Source organism: Gasterosteus aculeatus, chromosome 2 (assembly GCF_964276395.1).
Source record: "Gasterosteus aculeatus chromosome 2, fGasAcu3.hap1.1, whole genome shotgun sequence".
In the NCBI taxonomy this organism is placed as follows: Eukaryota; Metazoa; Chordata; class Actinopteri; order Perciformes; family Gasterosteidae; genus Gasterosteus; species Gasterosteus aculeatus.
In genome coordinates, this window is record NC_135689.1 from 881,446 (window position 1) to 904,816 (window position 23,371).

Genomic DNA, 23,371 nt, shown 5'->3' on the forward strand with positions numbered 1-23,371 from the left:
GAGGTTCTATGCAGGACATTGCCACCTTCTAAGGGTACAAACAAGATCCCTGGGTTTCCACCAAGAACCCTTTTGTACCGCAAAAGTTCCATCTAGAACTCACTACGGGTTCTTTATGAGGTTTATAAACGCCGGGTGCAGCGTCATTTTGCCACTTGTGCGTTTAATAACCTTTGAAGGACAAGGTTCTAGCGCAGATGAATGGTAGACCTCCTTCAGGTAGAACCTGTTTGGAACCATTCATTCCAAGAGTATAGAAGCTATAGCTGACGGATGAATGTAGCGGAGACAACACCGGTGAAGCAGATGAAGGGTCTCATGTCCTGACAGTGGGAGACCTGCCATTGTCCATCGGCACTGAAATTTGCTGCCACACAAGTCTCTTCAGAAAGTTTCGGTTCACCTTGTTTCCAGTTTGTAAATGAGGAGTGAGTTCCGTGAGACCACTTCCATCCATCTCTGAATAGACCGATCCAGACTATTCCTTGTGAGGGAACCAGATCCTGTATCTTCTGGTTCTCTGCCAGGTTCCTCACGCTGGCCAGGTCTGTGTGGTTGTCTCTGCAGTAGGTCTGGGCCTCTGTCCACTTCATGGGCTCATGCAAAATTCTGGGAACAATTATTTGACTAGTGTTTGTGATGATGTATTTATGTTTGTGAAACAAGCCTCTGTTACCTGCGCGGTTTCTTTGAACTCAAATAAAGCAAGTGATCCTTTGGAATGGGAAGAGATGCATTTAAGAAGTCCCCACATCTGATGCTACTTTTTTTATAATATTCATTATAATTATAATGGCCAGCTCTGCAGCCAGAGACATCAGAGTTATGTTACATCCACGTGTAACGTGCCACAGAATCCCACACAAAGATGCGATGAGACGCAGCAACGCGATTCTCGCGTTTCTCCAGTTCAGGAGAAGTTGCGTCAAACGTTCAAGTTGTAATACAGCATAGTCTCAGATATGAATAAAAAAGTGAGTTGTCCATTTGAGGATTTCACACGAATAGCGTGTTTATAGCGGGTTCTCATAGCATGTTCTCATAGCGCGTTCTCATATCTCGTTCTCATAGCGCGTTCTCATATCTCGTTCTCATAGCATCTCTCGATTAGACACCAGCACCTCAACGCTGATTAGCTTTCACAAACCAAAGCTGAAATATAACCTTTCACTTCACTTCACTTTGCATGGAATCTACTCGCTCGAATAATTAGCTTTGCTTTTGGTGTGAACGCAGCATTAATGTGCTTTTCCTGAGACAACTACATGACTCTGGAAATTGTGTAATGTAAATAGTCCACAGCTTCCTTTCTCTACTATGCTGCAGTAGACAACACTTTAATATGAGGAGCCGTTTAGGACTTAACTACTGAGACACTCTCACGTGTACTAATGAAACGTACGAATGAAACACTGAGCATCTCACTAGTGAACGTAAGAGCATCTCACTAGTGAACGTAAGAGCATCTCACTAGTGAACGTAAGAGCATCTCACTAGTGAATGTAAGAGCATCTCACTAGTGAACGTAAGAGCATCTCACTAGTGAACGTAAGAGCATTTCACTAGTGAACGTAAGAGCATCTCACTAGTGAACGTAAGAGCATCTCACTAGTGAACGTAAGAGCATCTCACTAGTGAACATAAGAGCATCTCACTAGTGAACGTAAGAGCATCTCACTAGTGAACATAAGAGCATCTCACTATGTATGAATGAAATCTCACTGGCTTACGGAAGCATCTCAGTTACACAGGAAGACGGAAGCAAAGAGGGCAGATTTTGAACAGCGAAAAGCGCCAAACTTACGTAAACTTTACTACCACAATACAATAAATACCACCACATTCAAGTGACAGAATGTAATTTTAGGACTTTTTCAGACGAGAAGCTGGTTGTTTAAGCAACAGTTTGCTCCGAGGATGTCGGAGATGTGAGGTGTAGGACCGTCTGACTTCTCCAGCACCGGGCGGTCAGCCTCATCTCAGAACATGGCCTATGAAAACCGCATCAGCTGGTCTTGCTAAAAACATTTAATTACAGTTGTTGACTGTAGTATTTTACTATCAAACCTTTGTTTCTTTTCATAAAATGTTGTAGTCCTGATCCTCTATGTGAACCAGTCTCACTGTAGTCCTGATCCTCCAAGTGGACAAATTAACTGTACTTGTACTTGTATTTGTATTTTGAACCCTTGAAAGAAATATACGTTATATTTATGTGATTCATTGATTTAGTTGTTGATTCAGGTGATCAATCTGACGGGTTTGTGGCAGCACTTGTTCAGACCGGAGCAGCACACTCCTTCTTTCCCACGGGCCCTGAAGGCAGCAGCCCGGGAGGGCGTGGCCAGCCTGGTAAGTCAGGAAAGGTGTTCCCGTCGTGAGGAGACGCAGCAGATTCAAAGCCTCCACCCGGAAGCAGAAGCAGCAGAAGGACTCACCTGAACAGGTAAGGAGAGCAGCAGACCCGGTACTGGATCCGCTCAGACCGTGAGGGACTCACTGCAAGTGTGTGTGTGTGTGTGTGTGTGTGTGTGTGTGTGTGTGTGTGTGCGCCAGCCAATGGGCGACTCACGTGACGGTGTGTTGGTTTGTGTTAAAGTGCTTGTGTGGTTTTCATATATTTATTCTCCCATTCACGCTTTTTAAATGTACATTTGGATAAATTTATCAGTTCACTACTGACCCGCTTCATCAGTGTGTCAAGGCCTCGACACTGTACATGTCTTTTTTTTTAGTTTAAGTTTACTATAATAAAGTTCTGTAGAGTTTTACATTATGAATTGATCTACGATCGCTTTTGCTCTTGTCTGATTAACCGTTTGTTCTATGAAAAGTCTGAATTGTGAGAATTGATCCTCACCTGTGATTCTCAAAGTGAAGTCAGAGCTTCATGTGTTAAAGCTGCCTTCTCTGTAGTGACCAGCAGGGGGCGACTCCTCTGGTCACGTGGAAGTCTACGAGTAAATGACTGTTTCCCTCTTGATTTACTCCCCCCAGTAAACATGAGTTCATGGTCTCAATCTCTGGTTTCAAGTATTTCTACAGTAGCCCCCAGGGGACACACTTCCACATTGAAGACCTGAAGACCACCGTAGTTCTCCAACACACCTGGAAATGGTGGATTCTTGTTGTTCTCTTCCCAACATTTGATTCAGTAATCTCTTTCTTTGGATACGACTCGGCTTGTTCACCAGCAGGTCTGAGCTCGCTCCCACTGCTCCTCCGTCAGACCGGTCAGACCAGTCGGACCAGCACCAGTGGGACGCTGTCAGGGTGTCTCCGCCCAGCTGCGAAGCGCCAAGTCGCTCGTGACCACTTCAGTTCCCCCTCAATTCAAACTTTCAACAAACATTTTTTTTTAAGAGGAAGTGAAACTAAACACTAAACGTGTGTGTGTGTGTGTGAGAGAGAGATATTATAATCCGGTAAATGTTTAACTTTTACGCTACATCTATTTCTATAAATTCAGATGAAAGCAAAGTGTTGAATTTATGACTTTTACTTGTAGTTTTGCTGCTGTTTTTCACTTTTCTTGCCTAAATTATGTCCTTTGTCTTCTTCACAGTCGCACCATGGGGTCCAGCTCTCCTCGTCTTCCTCCCTTCTCATTCTTCATCCTGTTGCTGGAGGTAGTAACAGCTTCAGAGTTCACGATCTGCGCCTACAATGCGGAAAGATTTGACGAGGCAAAAGCATCTGACTTCAGATTGTTACACACAGTGAATCGGGTAGGACGCACACACACACACACACACACACACACACACACACACACACACACACACAAGCAAACAAACACGGAGACATTTTTTGTAGCTGTGATGATAATATTTTAGCACACAAAAGGTAAATGCACATTTGAGAGACTGCTGGGGTGGGGGAGGGTGTCTCCATGGGGGACAAAGTGTGGACACAGTTGGTTGAATGCATTGTTCTGTCTGTCTCCTGTCTGTGTAGATTGTGTCTCGCTGTGATATTTGCCTCCTGCAGGATGTGGTGGATTCTAAAGCCATCGAGACTTTGCTGGAGTCTCTCAACAGGTAAAGAGAAACTTGGTCCTCCTCTCTGGTACGGGTGGCTCTGTGGCTCTGTAGTATGTGGTCTTTGGTCTGTGGTCTTAACTCTGTAGTTTGTTGTATTTGGTATGTTGTCTTTGGGTACGTAGTCTGCAAATACTATGGTCTATAGTCGGTAACAAATATGTCTGGTCTGTGAATCTGTTGGTCTAGAGGTCAATAACCTCTTTGTCTGCATTACGTTAATTGGCTGGTCTAGTTTGTAAAAGTCTGTAGGTCAATAGGTCTGTTTGTCTTAAGGTCTGTATTATGGTGGTTTCTGAGTTTTCACGTCTATAGTCTGTGGTTCCCGAGGTCTCTAAATCTAGTACATAATTTGGAGGTCTATGGTTCTTATAATCAGGAGGTCTGGAAATATGGAGATCAGTACTCTAGGTCAATGGTCTGTAGTCTTCAGGGTCTCTAGGTCTGAAGGCTTTAAGTCCGGAGGTCTGGAGTCTGGAGGTCTGTAGTCTAGGTCCAGGGGTCTGGAGTCTGGACCTAAAAGACTCTAGTCTTTAGGTCCAGAGGTCTGGAGTCTGGAGGTCTCTAGGTCTGGAGTCTGGAGTCTTTAGGTCTGTAGTCTCTAGGTCTAGAGTCTAAAGGTCTGTAGTCTCTAGGTCTAGAGTCTAAAGGTCTGTAGTCTTTAGGTCTCTCGGTCTCTGGGTCTGAAGGTCTGGAGGTCGATAGTCTGGAGTCTTTAGGTCTGGAGGTCTATAGTCTGGGGTCTAGTCTAATGAATCTTTTATTCTTTAACACGTTGTTGTTTGACTGCTTTGCACAAACCGAAGTCCTTTACACAAGTTGGTTCATATTCAAAATTATTAATTTATTAACCATTTAGGATGTAAACCCGTTAAAAAGAGCCTCATTCATGAGAAAGTGTTACCGACACTGATCAGTAGTTCCAGTAATTACAAATCTCTCAAAAACAATATAATACACAACATGTGAGTTTACCAATTTAACGAGCCAGAAAAGGAGAAAGCGTTAGTGGCGGGATAGTAAGGATGAAAGTAGTCAAAACAGATTTTATAAACTGCTTCTTTATCCAAAACCAAAAGCGTTAAACGTCCACCAGTAGACTAAAGGATTTATAGGAGGTACCCGACTAATAACACTGCTGTAACCGCACTGTGTGTATTAATACATGTGGTCATCATTGTGTGTCTCCCACAGGGAAAGTGACAGGTACCGTGGACCTCATGAGCATGTATAACATCCTCTGATCATTAACCATCAGTCCCCGTTATCTACCCTCTTCACTAACACTAATGCCGGGCATGTTGGACTGCTGAGAGGATGCTGTTTCTATCCCAAAAATAAGTCCTGTGGCAAAAAAGTATTTATGCTACTTATAAGTTTTGTTCTGCAAGTTTGTTTAAGCGTCTACAGCATCTTCAGACGTAAGAAGCTAATTAAAAACCGAGAAAAACAAAATGGTGAAAGGCAACAAAGAACAATCAACCACTGATTAAAGGGTCTTAATTTGTGTTTGGGGTAAGGAAATTACAAGACGTCGCTATGATCTGGGTGTGTGGTAGATATATGTATATTATATATATATATATATATTCTGGTAGTATACACATACATCTGTATCTAGATGTAAACCAGTTGAGCAGTTTTTCTTTGCTCTTTAGATGCTGATTTCAGGGTCTCATTTGTGCAGCACTTTATTTCTGGTAGTTGCTCTTATAATAATTCTGCAATACGTGTTCAAACAGAAGAGACTGGACAACAGTCAACTGAGCAGATTTACCAAAATAAAGTGTCACACCTCATGAAAGGGTTAAATTGGGATTTCTGTTTTTGAATTAGCCAACACGTATTAATACGAACCAGTTTACAAACTTCCCACCTAATTCAGTTAATTTATTTGAATATGACTCAATCGTAGCAATGTATATTATCTTTAAAATCAATTCATAAGTTATATTCTTTAAATCAAGTTGTATGTTATTGTAAAGAATATGTTCAACAGCTGAGAACATAAATATTGTGTTGTCGGACAAACACTGAACATGTTTGTCATATTTCTCAAGACTTTTTCTTACTGGATCTACTTTAATAAAGTAGTGGACCGGGAACAAAGCCTTGAGGGACACCACATCCAGGACAGGTAGACCGTGAAATAGATCAATATAAAGAAGTGACATTAGACCAGAACCCAGGTGGATCAAAAAGAATATTTGAATTGAACCAACATCTCTCACAGTAGGAAAGGACGGGGGATTAGAAAGTGTTCTACCTTTTTGTTTGTGGATAAACACTTTTTATTATAACATGTTAGGAATATCCGCAATATGCACAATATTTCTATGTACTCGCTACACATTGATGGAAGTAATCTTCTGCTGGAGTTATATTTAACTTGTACTTCCATTTATGTTTGTGTGAAATGACCCAATTTAACCCCCATTACACGACTGGAAGGTGGTTTTCTTTTCTCGGCATGCAGCTGCTTTCCTTCTGGTGATTAAAACAATCCCACTTGGTCTCTCTTTGATTTGTTGGGCTATCATTTATTTACTATCTCAGGTGGCAGGTTCCCGTCTGCTCAAAGATTTTAGCTAGTAGCCTGAGCTAACGGGCAGGCGGAATTTCCCATCGCTTGCCTCACCGAACAAATGAATGTCTGGTTCCCCTCGGACCGTTGTGAAGGTAAAAGCCATTGAACACATGGAAAGCACCATGAGATGCTTCCAGAGGTTGCTGTGCAGGCGTGGATCCATGGGGAGCTTCTGGTCCTCTCAATGGAAAACCTGCTAATGCTAACTAGCATTAGGAAGCTAAAGAGGTGGAAGAAGTACTCTGATTAAATATAAATGTGCTGTTAGGTGGTTGATGTTGAAGCATCACTGATACCGATCCAGATGGTTTAAATACTTTAAATACAGTTTAGTCCAGTTGGTACAAAGTGTCGTCATATCTGACGCAGAGCTCGCAAGATGATTAAACGCAGAGACGAACAACAAAGTTGGACTTTGGTCTGAATGTTTCTAAAAATACGTATTATTTTCGTATTGCTAAAACAAGTAAATGCTAGAGGTTTATTGGGAGAAACGTTTCTTTGGAGGAACATCTCAGACGTTTCAATTATTACCGCCACCTTTTGCAATTGAATACAAGCAGTTTTTAAAATGTTACTTTCCCCTCCAAAGTAACTCCAATCTGTCGGATTCATGTAGTGCGGTAAAAAAAGTACAAAACTCCTTCTGCCAGATGGCTGCTCAACTCCGCTACTGTGATTCAGAGTGATATTTTCATATCAAAAGCTCCGTTTTCACAGGTTAATGGCCTCGCCTTTGATATCTCAGGTGGGGGTTATGCCCTGTGGGGGCTTTCTGCATCGTTTCAGTAATTCACAGTTCCTCTTTGTCCATGTGTTGTGTTGAGGTACGACAGCTACGGCTACCAGTCGGTGTCCAGTGAGAGTCTGGGAAATTCACCCGACGACATGCAGAAGTACGTTTTCATCTACAGGTGAGGCGCCGTGCTGGTGGAGGAGAGAACACACCTGTGCACATCTGGACAGTCCGCCCACCCGTGGGATGAATCACGAAACTGTGAAAAGACATTTAAGCCCTTCCTGTGCTGATCCGGTGATTTAGGACTTCTTCTTGTTCTTCTGGCCACACAGGGAGCAGAATGTGAATGTGACGGGGAAGCATCAGTACCAGAACAAAACCGCCTTCCTCAGAGCGCCGTTCGCCGTTCAGTTCCAAAGCGAAAAAACTGGTCAGTCGACACCAAACGCGTTTTTCAGCCAAACGTCTTTAGCTGTGACAAGTTTAGAGTTCAATAATAGAACTGTAGTAGGCGGGAAACACGTCCTTCTTCCTTCAGGGACAAAAAACATTTTAAATTTACAAGAAACATGAATCAAATGTATTCTGTTTTTATCTGTTGTGTTATTATTGAAGCAAAGGAGACAAACAAACACTTTACAGGTGAGACCAACTTTCCTGTGTAAATAACTGACTCCTTCCTCTCTCTTCCTGTTCTTGCTTCCTTCCTCATGTCCTGCAGCGATCGGGTCCTTTGTCCTGGTTCCTCTGCACTCGGACGCCCTTCAGGCCGTGCAGGAGATCGACCGCCTCTACGACGTCTTTGAAGAAGTCACCGAGAAGTGGAACAACACTGTGAGAATGGGGTTTAAAACACAGAACGATAGAATCATCCGTTTTTAGCCGCTAGCCAGAAGCATGGAGCAGCCTGGCAGAATCACTACACCCAAACCTTCACCTCACCCAGAACATGGCCCTGTAGGTTTGTGGTGGGAACAGCGCGGTGGTGGTGAGCTTCATAAGGTGTGTGTGTGTGTGTGTGTGTGTGTGTGTAGAATGTCATGTTCCTGGGAGACTTCCACGCCAGCTGTGCCTACGTGACCCGAGCCGACAAGAAGAACATCCGGCTGATCACCAACTCCTCTTTTAGCTGGCTGATCGGAGACAAAGTGGACACCACCATCTCCTCTGACACCAACTGCGCCTTTGACCGGTAGGTGTGTGTGTTTGTGTCTAGGTTTTTCGGTCATGTATTTGTTCTTGTAAGCACCAGATTTGTGTGTGCTTGCTTGTAGGATCGTGGTTCATGGAGAACCCTTCCTGAAGACCATCAGTCCGTTCTCTGCTAAAGTCTTCAACTATATGAAGGACTTCAAACTACCCAAGAGAGAGGTCTGTGTGTCTCCCCTCTGTGATAAAGAGCTGTTCATTGTCCCCTCAAGATGAACCATGGTAAAAGAGTCTCCATGTAGCGCTCCCATCAGCTCCACGCAACTTTGGTTCAGCACCAAAGGACGTTTCTCCTGTAAAATACTGACTAGATCTGATTCCCTGGCGTCAGCACCTTAGTCGGTCTTTCCACGCCGGACGCGTCTAATGATGAAATACCAGCCGGTGAGTCGAGGGCTTTTATTGTGAAGGAACAGAAGCAGTGGATCTGGTCGGCACCGCCATGGAGAAAGTTGAAAGGAGGAATGAAGTTTGCCTTCAAGGGTCTTTCTAAGGAGCCTCTGTGAAGTTGTTTGGTTCAAGTAGAAGTCGCTTACAACATCTTCAGGGTGTGAAGCAAATCAACCACGTTTAGAATAAAAAAACACCTCTTTTGTTCTGTGTCAAAGCATCAACGACATCAACGTCAAATTAGAAAAATATAATTAAGTGCAGAACAACCACTGAGTCTTGGTCACTAGTATTAGTAACTGAGTGCAGAGCTGTGATTGGTTGGATGAATCTCTGGTGAAACACTCGATGAGCTCAGCACCTGTTCTGAATTTCAGAGGTGAATCAGGTTCTGTTCTCCTATGAACCGACATGCAAAGGGAAGATCAGCAAGCCGACAAACTAATTAATTATTTAAGTGTCATTTTGTCTCCAGTTCTGCAAGTCCTGTCCAAGCAAGTGGGCGTCGTTGACTCTGAGCTCTGTTGCTTCTGTCTGCTGCAGGCGCTGCAGGTGAGCAACCACTTACCTGTGGAGGTGCGGCTAAAGAGCTCCGCCCTTCTCCTCCAGGCCACGCCCCTCCTGATCCTGGCCCAGTCCTTCCTGTCCGCTCTGTGATCGACTGCTTCGGTCTCGAAGGCCTTTTTTTAAATGTTTCTCCTCTCAGGGATCTGCCAACATGGCTGACGGTAACAAAGTCATTCACCTGGATGAATGTGTCATGTGACCCAAGCCAACCAACGGGTGAATGAGAAGCAACCGGCTGTTTTTCAATGTTTACGCTCTAATTATTATTCATTCACATTGTTAAGAGACAGACGCTGAATGTCTGCAGACCAAGAAGATACACTTCACATCTTCAGATGATGCCATCATCAACAGATTATTGCTGCATTGTTATGAATTATAGCATTAAAGACAACGTATAAATGATTTAGACCTTTGTCTGATAAAAAGCACCAAATTTACACTTTTTGAGTAAAACCTGCTTCTGGTTTAGAAGAGAACAAATAATATTAAAGTTTGTGGATTTAACAGTATTAATAGGCATGAAATCTACATTCATCTGTGTTCTATTGATTATTGGGAAGAACTGAACAATGATCACATTATTGATCCGCTGTAGTGCATTCCTGGTTTAAAGGACTTTCAATGGATGTAAATGTTGTACACGTTTTAAGGACGCATCATGTGACCGTTTCCTGTTTCCGCCTCCGGTCTGGTCCTCTTGTACGGAAACTGGAATATTCTACTGTAATGTTTATTTGTTTTTAAATCATTTTAGTAAAGTTATCGAAAAGCTGATTATCTTGTCAACGCTTCATAATGTATCAGAAGGTGTAACATTTTTTAAGAAATGAAATGATTATTGCTGCGGAACATTAACCAGCAGGTGGAAACATGAAGCCAAAAACCATGAGCCGTATATTTGATCTTCAAAACGAGATGGTGCTTCATTCATTTGGTCACAAAGGAAGATCAGCTGCTGCTTCTTACTGCTGCTGTCAATCACATATTCAAATAAACTTCATTAGGAATGTTAATGAATGATCAATAATGTTCCCCTATTGATCTAAATGTTAATTAGAACTGACATAAAATTGCTTCACAATCTTGGTCGTCTTTTGCATTAAATTATTTGTAAAAACCCATCAATGGACATAATTGATTTATTGATATGAGTCACGTTCACCCGTCTTCAACAAGTCAGGGTCTCATTTAAGAAGACTGGGACAGTCCACAGACAGAGACATTTCCAAGATGTCCAACCAGCAAAGGAGAGACGTCCTTCTCAGAGGACAGGAGCACAGACGACAGAGCACATATACCCGATTATTCTGGAACCTTCCGTCTCAACTCGAGTTTGCATGTAAACCTCAACGATATCTTGGTATCAGGGTGGTGGCTGACCTCTGACCTTTCAATTGACACTCAACTTGAAGCAATAGGAGCTGTCGTAATTCTGTCCACTGCCTACAATGGAAGGAAGGCACCTGTCCTCAAGTGAACGTGGACTTCTGCGTCTGTCCCCAAAAGGGCTTTTTTGATACTTGACAGAAGTGAAATAATGATCCTCTGGGAAAACAACCTACCCCCCCCCCCCAAAAAAAATATATAAGTATTTATGTATAAAATACTTAAAATAGATTCATGGGGCAAGAGGTCACGGTCCAGATGCATTACTATTTAAACTAATATCCATGTAAAGATTCTAAGGTACAAAGCAGGACGGCCTGCTCTAAGACATTGTTGAAGCTCCATCATAAGACTTGTGAGTTGACGTGTAGGCTGCTTCATGCAAGCTGCTTATTCTGAGTCTAGAATGAGAACTCTTGGTAGTACTAGTGATGAAATGAATGCCATTTAAGAGCGAGGTTGGATTTACATGGATGACATTGGATGAGCCCGTGTTTCAACTGGAGAACAAAAGGAAAGTATCTTGGCTCTGTGCTCTAAACCCAGTCAAATCTAAAGATCTTTTCAGTCAAAGCACCGGCCCCAGAAGGGAAATCCGATCTAATTGGCAACCAGCATTCTATTTCCATGACATTTCCGTGATGACGTCTACACACAGAGTGTTGTTGGGTGCTGTCCAGTGGTGGACTGCGTACATTTAACGCGCTGAGCCAGCGTCCACCGGTAGCCTGGACCAGAGAAGAGACGAGGATGATGGACAAACTTCTTCTGAGCATTTTCGTCCTGTCAGGTAAGACTTATACATGTTTTTATTGATTTCTCATTTAACATGATAACATTGTTAAATAAATTAATTGACCTTCCTCTTCTTTCTTCCTTGTTTCTTACTTCAATGTAGAATAATATATATAATTATTTATTTAAACCTCTATTTAACCAGGAAAGTCCCATAGCATAAATTATTAATACCAAACGTGATAAATATTCTGTTTGTCGCCCCAGGGCTGTGTCCCGTCTCATCCCACCGCCCTGTACGTCGCTACGATTTTGTTTACGAGCCAAAGACCATGATTGAAGCACAGCGTCACTGCAGAGAGAAGTACACGGACTTGGTGACCATCCGCCACGCGGAGGACGTGAAGACCCTGAACCAGATGGTGGACTCAAGCAAGATGGCCGACTACGACCATGTGAGTGTTCTGATGTCAGAGACAGAAGGTCTGAAGGTTTCACCTTCTCACAGGGAGGGAAGCGTGTACTTGTACTGGAGTGTCATTGATTCAATGCCTTCTCATGATACGTTTCAGAGGGTTGTTGGTGTGACAGAGTAGGATTTTACCAAGATAATATTATTTTACAGAATATACTGCAAATATCATCAAACAATTATTCCATATTCCATGTAAAGATATGAGTAATGTCACCAGTTCTGTGGCACCACGTTAAGAGACGCTCCATCGTGAACATGAGGAGTGATTACAGAGAGTCGTTCATCTGTCAATGTTCATATCACCACCTGAATCGAGGTTTTGTAAATCTAACTGATTTATAAACTGTAGATGGGAAAGAAACATTCATAATGGTCCTTCTGTCACAATGAAACATTGCTTCTAGGTAGCCTGGATAGGACTGTATAATGATGTGGCCAGCTGGAGGTGGTCACTGTCAAACGCGAGTTTCTACCGACCCGGGGAGGCGCAGTTCAGACGATGGGGTCCTGGCGAAGGGTCCAACAACTATAAATACTACACATGTATGTATGCAGATGGGTCCTGGATGGACTACCCGCCTGAGGCTTCCTTTAGGTCCGTCTGCTTCGATGCTGGAGGTGAGATTAAAACTAGAAACGTTCATCTAGTGGTGATTCTGGCACCCCCTGTAGACAAAGGTGGTAGTGTCCCCCTCTCACCAGGGTCCCTCTAGAAACCTCTTCTTACTGCAGCGGGGTCTGATTGTCCTGGTTCTGGTTCTCCTGGGCCTCCCTAAACTGAGACTGGTTCATATAAAATATCAGGACTAAACTGAGACTGGTTCATATAAAATATCAGGACTTAACTGAGACAAGTGTGAATCTGTTTTGTCTGTTGTCACAGCTCTTCTCTCTGGTCTCTTCTCAGGTCTTAATGAGACATTTATCTTCATTAACATCTCCATGAAGTGGACTGAGGCCCAGACCTACTGCAGAGACAACCACACAGACCTGGCCAGCGTGAGGAACCTGGCAGAGAACCAGAAGATACAGGATCTGGTTCCCTCACAAGGAATAGTCTGGATCGGTCTATTCAGAGATGGATGGAAGTGGTCTCACGGGACTCACTCCTCATTTACAAACTGGAAACAAGGTGAACCGAAACTTTCTGAAGAGACTTGTGTGGCAGCAAATTTCAGTGCCGATGGACAATGGCAGGTCTCCCACTGTCAGGACATGAGACCCTTCATCTGCTACACCGGTAAGATACCATTCACTTATTCTTTACATGTTGATTTCAGTTTAATTCATCCATAAATACAGTTTAAGGAATACAGAAAAGCATCTGCTGAGATTGTTCCTTTGATTTTTTAGATGTGCCTGTTTCAAAGCAAGTGATCAAGGTGAGGCTGCAGAAGAGCAGCTCCTCTGTGGACCTCAATGACCCTGTGGTGATGGAGAACATGTTGGAGAAGGTACATCTCTCTTGTGTCCAAACAACAAAGCTGTTAAAGAGGGAACCAGAGTGGTTGTGAACCAGAGCTTCCACATGAGGACATTGAGAGAAAGGACGTGAAAGAACAGCAGCATCTAGTGAAGAGTTCCTCTCTGTTTTTGTGTCTCAGCTCAAACAGAGGCTGAAGGACCAGGGGCTGGACGACCACATCCAACTGAGCTGGAAGAAGCAGCCGGATGGAAAAGTCTTCCACAAGGAGGAGAAGAAGACACAGGACGAGAAGATGTGTCCAGAGAAAGATGAGCTTTAATGTTGTTTCAGTCCACCGGGCTCAGAGGCTTCCTTTGTCCTCCTCTTCTTCTTCCTTTTCCTCCTTCAGAGGTTATTGAAAGCACAGGTGGTGAAAAGCCAGAAACAGGACCATTGCTGCACCACGTCAGCGTCGGTTCTTTACCAGCCTCTTGAGGAACGCATAGTGAGAACTTATGGAACCCTTGGGGTACGAGTGTAACATCCCGTTCATGTTTCCTGTTTCTCTTTCACCTGCCCCTGTTTCCCCCCGACCCACTTATCTACCCCCCTGCCCTCCTTGTCTGGCTGCTTGTCTTTGTCTTACTCTGTGTCGGGGTTTTCTTCGGTGGTTTATGACGCTTCGCTACTCGGCTTAATCAGCAATAATGATCTAATAGCAAGCTGTTTATTATATTAAAGCTCTATGAATAGTTTATTCTTCGTGGTTTCTTCATTAAAATAAAGTCACATTTCTCTGGTCTGTTTCTCATTGTTTCGGCATCAAGAACAAAACGTCCCGCGTTCCTTTCGAGAGTGAAAGCAGGTTTACCACAGAGCCGAGATCAGTTCAATCCAATTCATTTTATCGTGCATAGCCCCAAATCCCAAATTACAGAGTGGTCTTACACTCTGTGCACAGGCAACGTCCTCTGCCCCCCACAGGACCCCCCAAAACAAAAAAGGAAAACCCTTCCATGGGGGAAAAGGCAGAACGTCAGAGGAGGATCCTCGCTCGGTGGCCAGACTGCGATGGATGTCGCCGGGTTCACTTCCTCCGTCCAAACCTCCGGAGCCCAACTGGGAAACAGGCCGTCAGACCGCCCAGCACCGGGACCAGAGGCGGGCCGGCCATCGGGGGTACCGGCCGCCCCCATCACCACCCGTCCCTCCCTCTGCCAGCGCCGACTATATTCAGACTCTTACAGAACGTTAAATCTAAAATCACTGACTGACATTTATACTCCTCCCTGTTTTCAGACTCATGGTTTCCATCTTCTTTACTCATCTGATCTCTTCTGTCCGTCTAACTTTGCTTTAGCTGTTGTTAAATGTCAATCCCTCCACCACAAACATGTCAAATATCACGTGTCCATCATAACTCCTGTCTTGTTATTTGGAGCGTGAGACGACAGCATGGCAGAAAACCTAAATCCTTTAAACTGAAAGCAGAGGGAGAAAAAGAAGAGCTGTCCGGAGGAACCTGAAGAACAACAGCCCTCCATTAAACGTTCACCTCAGTAACGTTTATATCCTTCTGGTCCCATTTCCTCCTCCTTTCCTCCCCCTTCTCCTCCTTCTCTCCCTCCTCCTTCTCCTTTCCTCCCCCTTCTCCTCCTTCAACTCCTTCTCTCCCTCCTCCTTTCCTCCCCCTTCTCCTCCTTCAACTCCTTCTCTCCCTCCTCCTTCTCCTTTTCTTCCCCTTCTCCTCCTTCAACTCCTTCTCTCCCTCCTCCTTTCCTCCCCCTTCTCCTCCTTCAACTCCTTCTCTCCTTTCCTCCCCCTTCTCCTCCTTCAACTCCTTCTCTCCCTCCTCCTTCTCCTTTCCTCCCCCTTCTCCTCCTTCACCTCCTTCTCTCCCTCCTCCTTTCCTCCCCCTTCTCCTCCTTCAACTCCTTCTCTCCCTCCTCCTTCTCCTTTCCTCCCCCTTCAACTCCTTCTCTCCCTCCTCCTTTCCTCCCCCTTCTCCTCCTTCAACTCCTTCTCTCCCTCCTCCTTCTCCTTTCCTCCCCCTTCAACTCCTTCTCTCCCTCCTCCTTTCCTCCCCCTTCTCCTCCTTCAACTCCTTCTCTCCCTCCTCCTTCTCCTTTCCTCCCCCTTCAACTCCTTCTCTCCCTCCTCCTTCTCCTTTTCTTCCCCTTCTCCTCCTTCAACTCCTTCTCTCCCTCCTCCTTTCCTCCCCCTTCTCCTCCTTCAACTCCTTCTCTCCTTCTCCTTTCCTCCCCCTTCTCCTCCTTCAACTCCTTCTCTCCTTCTCCTTTCCTCCCCCTTCTCCTCCTTCAACTCCTTCTCTCCCTCCTCCTTCTCCTTTCCTCCCCCTTCTCCTCCTTCAACTCCTTCTCTCCCTCCTCCTTCTCCTTTCCTCCCCCTTCTCCTCCTTCAACTCCTTCTCTCCCTCCTCCTTCTCCTTTCCTCCCCCTTCTCCTCCTTCAACTCCTTCTCCTTTCCTCCCCCTTCTCCTCCTTCAACTCCTTCTCTCCCTCCTCCTCATCCTTTTCTCCTCTTTCTCCTCCTTCTCCTTAAACTCCTCCCTCTCTTCCCTCTCGTCCAGCCGGCGGATGGATTCAGGAATGAGGATCCGGTCGTCTGAGCGTGTGAGTGCGGACACTTCACGACCGAACACCGGGATTTCTCCTCCCGCGTTCCGTTACCGAGCCGACGTGCGGTGAGTTCACGAGCTCCGGAGAGTCATCAAATTAGTCGGTGATCGATCGGTTATCGGCACAGTGGCTGTAAGAAAACTTCTTGCTAGGAAGTTCTCAGCTTGTTTGCTAACTTTCTGGGCACTAGCTAAAGTGTTTCCGCCGTTAGCGCCTCCGACGGTCCGTTTGACCCACAAACTGTCCGTTAAGTTGAGTCATTTATGAACGTGTCACTGTAACCGGGATTTACGGGATTAACGGGAGCCGTTGGGCCTCAACGGTAGTTGTTATAGAACCTGCGGGGCGCTAACTTCATCTGACGTTCGAACACACAGGGATTAGCTCGATGCTAACGTTAGCATCCACTGCTCCTTTATTAACGCTGATGAGCTCATCCGTTCACATTATTATCTCCTGATCATCACAGCACTTTAGCTGTTATTGATCAGTATTTTCTATTTATTTATTTATTAATCTGTGGTTTTGCTCTGTGATCAAAAAAATGAAACCAGCTTTAAAAATATGAATTATGAATTATTTAATAAACCATAATCTATAACATTGTACAAGTATAAACTATGTTTGCAGGATATGGAGTAAAACCCTATTTGATCGGGGTGCCGCGGCTCAGGAATCCTCTTTTGTTCCCACAGGTGAGATAAACTGCCCCGCCCCCCCCGCAGGTGTTGGTCTTCCCAATTGGACACCCGCTGCGCTGTAAATCCGACATGGTGCGACATGGTTTGCATTGGGAGGCCCCCCCCCCTCCTGGCTGTGTAACCGGAGCTCCTAAAGTGACCTCGATGTCCCGTTGAGCTTCGCCATCAGCAGGTATGGAAGGTGGAGGAAAGCCACCGTAGTCACAGTCAGTCAAGCAGTCAGATACAAATGGCATTTCCCCCCAGTGGCGTCATGGCGTCCCGGCTGCTCTACCGTCTGAAGCGCTCGTTGTTTAAAGATGGTCAAGGGGCGGGACCTGAGCAGGAGTCCGCGTGCGGACAGGAAGTGGAGGACGGCTGGGAGGCAGAGCTTGAAGAGGAGGAGGAGGAACGGGTGACCGATCGGTTGGGCGGGACGCTGTCCTTCGACGCTGGAGGAGGCGAAGGAGTTGAGGACGGGAGCGAGGAGCTGGACAGCGATTCTGACTACCTGGGAGAGTCGATGGAGGAGGGGCTTAGCAGCACAGGTGGGATTTACGCGTGGGTTCAGATTAGCTTCTTCTTCCTGTTTGGATGCCGGTTGGATGTGGTTGCGATGACCTCTGAATCCCTGTACCCCCGCAGACACCAGTCCGGTGGGCGTGTCCCCGGTGGGCGTGGCCCCGCTGGCCCCTCCCGCGTCCTTCCTGCTGACTCGGCAGCTTCAGGAGAGCTGGAGGACCCTGCGTGGACTCGGCGGAGGAAGCCCCGCCTCCACCGGGAGGCAGCCGACAGACGACTTGCTGTTTGAGGTGACGGACGCCAGTGTGGTGCAGGACGCCTCCTCTAAATACGTGGTGAGTTCAAAGGGGGGGGGGGGTACTTTATCTAACTCATTTAAAATCCTGCCCCAAATAAAACGTCTCCTTTTAATCAGATTCTGTTAAAAACATTAAATTCTGAGCTCCTCAGAAAAACTACGACGGCACCACTGATTCATCTGAGACCAACAGTCATGTGACCATTAATCAGATGCTTTTTACTTTCGTCAAATGAAACCGCAAGTATTTGTTCTGCCTGTTGAGTTACAAACAGACTACAATTCGATTAGAACCATAAATGATCCGTCAAGTCGTTGAAGGAACAAACACAATGGAGATAAAAGTATTGATATATATTTACAATGTGTAAGATGATGAAGTGGAGTCTGAATGAACCCCTGGATCCTCCCTGAGTCGCCTCCGTCTTCCTGCAGCTCTACACCATCCACGTCGTCCAGTGCGCCGGCAGCGACAAGACGCCGGCTGTCATCACCTGCCGCTACTCCGACTTCCAGCGGCTTCACGCCGCGCTGCGCCGCGACCACGGAGATCAGATGGGGCGCGTCTGCTTCCCGCGTGAGTAGAACGCCGTCTCCCCTCGCCCACCCCTGAGAGCCTCGCCAGTAAAAGCCGCCTCTCGTGCGTGCAGGAAAGAAGCTGCGCAGGAACTACACGGCGGAGACAATCGGCAAGCGGAGCCGGGCGTTTGAGCAGTACCTGTCTCACCTGTGCTCCCTGTCGGGCCCGCGGGGGGCGCCCTGCGTCCGACACTTCTTCTACCTGGCCGACCTGCAGGCCGGACAGCTGCTCATCAGGTGGGTGGCGCGCCGCTCATATCGACCCCTTCTGCGGGAATCTAAACAGGAGGTTGACGGTTGTGTAGCAACGTCCCGCCCCTGCCTGGATTTGATTTGTTTTGGAAGCAACCAGCCGGAAACATGTATTTCAAAGCTTCACGTGTTGCAGCTCATTGGCATGTTTAAAGCCTCGTGACCTTTCTTAAGTTCCCTTAAGTGCCCAATAAATAAAAGCACTGATTAATATTCAGGGTCCTGTATGCTGCAGGTAATAGACAATCAGTAACTCAATTAGAAAGAAAAGTTGTTATACGAAGATAAAGTTCACGTAACGAGGCATTAAGAGACTCAACTCACCCTTTCACCGTACTTTACTTATTTTACTGTATAACAATTAACAATTAAAGAGTTGATAAGAATTTAAGAGTTTGAATTGAAGACCACATCTGCTTCTTTAAAGTCGAAGCCTGTGTGTTAAAGCTGCATTCTGTGCAGTGACCAGCAGGGGGCGACTCCTCTGCTCCCATAGACGTCTATGAGGAAATGACTCTACTTCCCTGTAGTGACCAGCAGGGGGGGACTCCTCTGCTCCCATAGACGTCTATGAGGAAATGACTCTACTTCTCTGTAGTGACCAGCAGGGGGCGACTCCTCTGCTCCCATAGACGTCTATGAGGAAATGACTCTACTTCTCTGTAGTGACCAGCAGGGGGCGACTCCTCTGCTCCCATAGACGTCTATGAGGAAATGACTCTACTTCTCTGTAGTGACCAGCAGGGGGAGACTCCTCTGCTCCCATAGACGTCTATGAGGAAATGACTCTACTTCTCTGTAGTGACCAGCAGGGGGCGACTCCTCTGCTCCCATAGACGTCTATGAGGAAATGACTCTACTTCTCTGTAGTGACCAGCAGGGGGCGACTCCTCTGCTCCCATAGACGTCTATGAGGAAATGACTCTACTTCTCTGTAGTGACCAGCAGGGGGCGACTCCTCTGCTCCCATAGACGTCTATGAGGAAATGACTCTACTTCTCTGTAGTGACCAGCAGGGGGCGACTCCTCTGCTCCCATAGACGTCTATGAGGAAATGACTCTACTTCTCTGTAGTGACCAGCAGGGGGCGACTCCTCTGCTCCCATAGACGTCTATGAGGAAATGACTCTACTTCTCTCTTGATTTATTCCCTCAGTAAACATTGTAAACATGAGTTTATGTCTCAGTCTCTAGTTTCAAGTCTTCAATACAGCATGATGTTAATTTAGTGACTGATGGTCCATTTAGTGTCAAACAGACCATAAAGCAGGGGACGCTTTAGGGCGGGGCTACACGCTGATTGACGGGTGTCCATCAGAGACATATACACCGTCTCCATGTCCTCCTCAGTGCTTGGATGGTGACTAAGTTAAGAGGAGACTAGTAAGTAATCAGTCAGGATAACCGTCACTATTCCAGCATGGAAACGTTTTGTGTTCTTTCTTGAGGGTGGGACGTTTCCAGGAGGCTTTGGGTCCGCTGCTCAACGCCAAGAGGCTGCAACAGAAACTGGGCTGGGCAACTTACTATGACCGTCGTGCTCCGCCCCCTGCCTCCTCCCATTGGCTCTTCACCCTGGTGGGTCTGTTGAGCTGCTTTCAGGAAGTGGACCAGCTGGAGGAAGCTCGAGATCATTGTGACGACGCCCTCCGCGTCTTGAGCCCTGAGGCGGATGACGCCCCCCCCCCACTCAGAGACAAGCCCCTCCCACAGACTGCCAGGCCACACCCCCTCCTGTTGCCGTTGTTACGGGTTGTGGTTCGGCTGTCGTGGCAGACGGGGAAGGACAAGCGGCAGTGGGAGGAGCTTCTGCAGAAGCTGGAGGAGCAGAGGGCGGGGCTAGTAGACAATCAGCCAACCATTAAAGAGTTCCTGGTCAAACACAACCTGGAGGAGAGCGAGGGGGAGGGGTAACAACAACAACAACAACACAAACTGCAGGGGATAATCACTACGCTGCCGCACGAGATTCAGATTCAACTACGTCGAATGTTTGGGGAAAGAAATTGTAATTTGATGTTGTGAGCAAAAACTTGTGACAGGAGAAGGTTAGATATATCAGATAATAGAATGGGGTCTCTTTATTTTTTAATGATGATTTGAGAAAGAAGCCATAACATTCCCACAAAGTGCTGAAAGTAAGCTGAATCAATTCAAGAGAAAAAACATTTATTTCATAGAAAAAGTCCTATTTTGACTTTCTCTTGTTATGAATTCCAACGTATATCCCACAAATATTTATATACATATACGTTGTTGAGTGGAGGTAAAACTACGATCATTCTTGTATTCAATCACACTCAAAAAGCCTTTAAGCAGCTCTGTGACGTTCAGGTTTCTCTTCCTTCAGTCGTCCTAGAAAACAAACAAAAAGCCCCGGAGACGCATTCAAGTGATTAAACAGCTGTTGTGATGAGCCTAGTTAGGGCGGGGCTACGCGCTGATTGACAGGTCTTGGTCCGTACGTGGTGACTTTCGCTACACTGGTTGTAAAAAAGGAAGATGGCGTCCGTAATGCACTCGAGGCGTCACAACTTGTTGTGATAAAAACATTGGAGTCATGTGACGTTTACTTAACGTCAATAGTTGATTCACGTGAGACAGTTGTCATGAATTACAGAATCAAGCTCTGCCTGAGTATTTCTCTAATGTTTCTATTCACTGGTTGTAAAGTGTTATTTACATATTCAGATTTGAGGACCCTTTTAAGTCATCTTGCTGGATGTTGTGAACGCGTCGTCCGTGTGAAATATTGATCCGTGGAAGAGGCATTAAATCCGATGACATCATCCCTGTCTGGATTAAAACAGGGAACGATGTGGAATCGTTTTAAAAGGGATGAAGCACATGATTCATAAACCATGAATTACCTGGAATGTAATTCCGACGTGAAGCGTCTTTTACACACGTTTTGGGGGGAAAACTAGAAATGTTCCTTTTAAAGCCTCTTTGAAGTGTTTTCACTTCACCAATGATTTTAAAAAAGGGAAGTTTGGTTTCTTTTTTAAAGCTTCTTTGTAGCTCCCATTCCGACTAAAGCGGCTTCTCCTTTTCTATTGGAGACGCTTGTGTGTTCGGCTGCATTTGCACTGTGAACCAAACTTAAAGAGTTTTTAGTGTTGATTCGGCAGAACGTCCTCACTCAGAGAAACTAAAGTACCTTATGGAATAAATTCAGTTTCAAATCCCAGACTTCTCCTTCGTCGTTCCTCAGTGTTGGGCGGTGCCGATGGGTCATCTCCTTCCCTTTGCTATGGAGACGGGACAGAGCTGGTTGTTGCTGCTAAATCTAACCTGTCTAACCTTATATTACTAACCCATAGCATTATATTTTATTGTATTCCTCGTGCACTGTCTTGTACCGTCTGCTGTTGCGCACCAAGTCACGTTCCTTGTATGTGACATATGATGGTGATAAACGTTTCCTGATCGGGTGAACAGGTCCCGTTCATTAGGGCTCAATAATGACACCGCGTGACTCACTCTCAACCAATCAGAATGCCCGTATTATAACCGCATTAGCATATTTAAAACACAAACTGGACACTTGGGATCACGGTGGGTGAGTGGGGAGCGCGACCGTCCTCCAATCAGAGGGTTGGCGGTTTGATCCCAAGCCCGCCCAACCCGCTTGTCCATGTGTCCTTGGGCAAGGCACTGAAGCCCATCGATGCTCCTGTAGCTGTGAGTGTTGGTTACTGGTGGCAGGTGGCTCTATGTGTGCTCCTCCTGTCATCGGTGTGAACGGAATTGAGCGATCGGAAGACTAGAAAAGCTCAGCCCATTCACCACGTTGGGGTGGAACATGTTGGACTAGCGACTCTTCCTGCTGTCCCTGCACTTTACGTTCCGTGATTTAACGTGTTTGAAGCCAACAATCTCCTCACATTTAGTTGTCCCCTGCAGGGTAGATGTTGAGATGGAAGTAGCCTAGCAGCTAGCGTAGCCTGGCAGTGCATGCAGTGGTCCGTCTGCCGCTCACCCCCCTCCGGTTTGACACGTGGAGGAATTCCTCTGCTCAGTTCTGTCGGTTCCTCTCGGCTGCACCTTCCCGTCCCTCCTCCGTCTGCAGAGGGCGCCCTGCCTCAGCTCACGGCGCCGCTGACGCAGTTGCCGGACGTGCCGGTGGAGCAGCGCGCGGATCCACCGGGTGAAGCCCCCACCACGTCCGAAGCAGATCTCAGATCCCACATTGCTGCTGCTGTGAGCTGTAAATAAGGCCCGTCATCCTCCACAGAAACATCACCATGGCGACAAGGCCAAGAGCTGAGAGATCAGCTGACGTATAGACACCAGTTGCCACGGCAACTGTCGCGGAGGTAAGACTGAAGAGCCAACATGGCTGACGGAGGGAAACGTTCTTGTGAGTTTTCCAGCAAAAACAAACGGAAAACTCAACAAGTGGATTCAGGACTTTAAGCATCATTGAATGTGGTTTTCTACTCTAATGTGCCCTTCAAACACACCCCCCGCGGTCTGTAGAGGGAACGTCACGAGCCGCCCTGAGAATCCTAGAACGAGTCAATAACAACATTTAATGGTGACTCTGCAGGAAAAACTGTTTAGTTATAAAACCTGCACATTATTTAACGGCTTAAAATGGACTAAATGAATGTAATTATTATTAATATATTATTTAATATATTATATATACATTTAGACCAAGGGCGGCACGGTGGCGTGGTGGTCAGCACTGTCGCCTCACAGGAAGAAGGTCCTGGGTTTGACTTTCTGTGTGCAGTCTGCATGTTCTCCCCGTGTCCCCGCGTGCAGATGGATGGACGGACATTTAGACCGTAAAGAAGGGGATGCTTTAGGGCGGGGCTACATGCTGATTGACAGGTCTCTAACAGAGAGGTATGCTG

The 23,371-nt window shown here is 46.0% G+C and overlaps 3 protein-coding genes and 1 long non-coding RNA gene across 12 annotated transcripts; all 4 read left to right on the forward strand.

The window, feature by feature from the left end:
• Window positions 1-2,232: 2,232 nt before the first annotated feature.
• LOC120829751 (deoxyribonuclease gamma) lies at window positions 2,233-10,309 on the forward strand. Of its 6 annotated transcripts, none has more exons than XM_040194128.2 (10): window positions 2,245-2,446; window positions 3,566-3,728; window positions 3,958-4,040; window positions 5,235-5,246; window positions 7,455-7,541; window positions 7,699-7,796; window positions 8,088-8,200; window positions 8,401-8,558; window positions 8,641-8,737; window positions 9,509-10,309. In XM_040194128.2, the coding sequence occupies exons 2-10, from the start codon at window positions 3,573-3,575 to the stop codon at window positions 9,620-9,622; spliced, it is 918 nt and encodes a 305-aa protein (XP_040050062.1). In that variant the 5' UTR covers window positions 2,245-2,446; window positions 3,566-3,572; the 3' UTR covers window positions 9,623-10,309. The 6 variants fall into 6 exon arrangements, with proteins under 6 accessions (XP_040050066.1, XP_040050062.1, XP_077937535.1 ...); XM_078081409.1 differs by having other exon boundaries at window positions 2,433-2,487; XM_040194129.2 differs by lacking the exon at window positions 2,245-2,446 and adding an exon at window positions 3,304-3,425.
• On the forward strand, window positions 4,504-4,898 carry LOC144383551 (uncharacterized). The gene is made up of 3 exons (XR_013450997.1): window positions 4,504-4,622; window positions 4,661-4,729; window positions 4,760-4,898. It is a non-coding gene; the product is annotated as an uncharacterized LOC144383551 (long non-coding RNA).
• Window positions 10,310-11,538: 1,229 nt separating the features above from the next.
• On the forward strand, window positions 11,539-14,335 carry LOC120829648 (putative C-type lectin domain family 20 member A). Its single transcript, XM_040193943.2, has 6 exons — window positions 11,539-11,711; window positions 11,924-12,111; window positions 12,536-12,749; window positions 13,039-13,371; window positions 13,485-13,585; window positions 13,736-14,335. The coding sequence occupies exons 1-6, from the start codon at window positions 11,672-11,674 to the stop codon at window positions 13,874-13,876; spliced, it is 1,017 nt and encodes a 338-aa protein (XP_040049877.2). The 5' UTR covers window positions 11,539-11,671; the 3' UTR covers window positions 13,877-14,335.
• A 1,770-nt stretch (window positions 14,336-16,105) lies between these two features.
• snx21 (sorting nexin family member 21) lies at window positions 16,106-21,696 on the forward strand. Of its 4 annotated transcripts, none has more exons than XM_040194039.2 (7): window positions 16,106-16,240; window positions 16,871-17,048; window positions 17,123-17,403; window positions 17,501-17,712; window positions 18,111-18,252; window positions 18,326-18,491; window positions 19,955-21,696. In XM_040194039.2, the coding sequence occupies exons 3-7, from the start codon at window positions 17,130-17,132 to the stop codon at window positions 20,418-20,420; spliced, it is 1,260 nt and encodes a 419-aa protein (XP_040049973.2). In that variant the 5' UTR covers window positions 16,106-16,240; window positions 16,871-17,048; window positions 17,123-17,129; the 3' UTR covers window positions 20,421-21,696. The 4 variants fall into 4 exon arrangements, with proteins under 4 accessions (XP_040049973.2, XP_077937504.1, XP_040049974.2 ...); XM_040194040.2 differs by having other exon boundaries at window positions 16,174-16,307; XM_078081385.1 differs by lacking the exon at window positions 16,106-16,240 and adding an exon at window positions 16,356-16,497.
• Window positions 21,697-23,371: the final 1,675 nt, after the last annotated feature.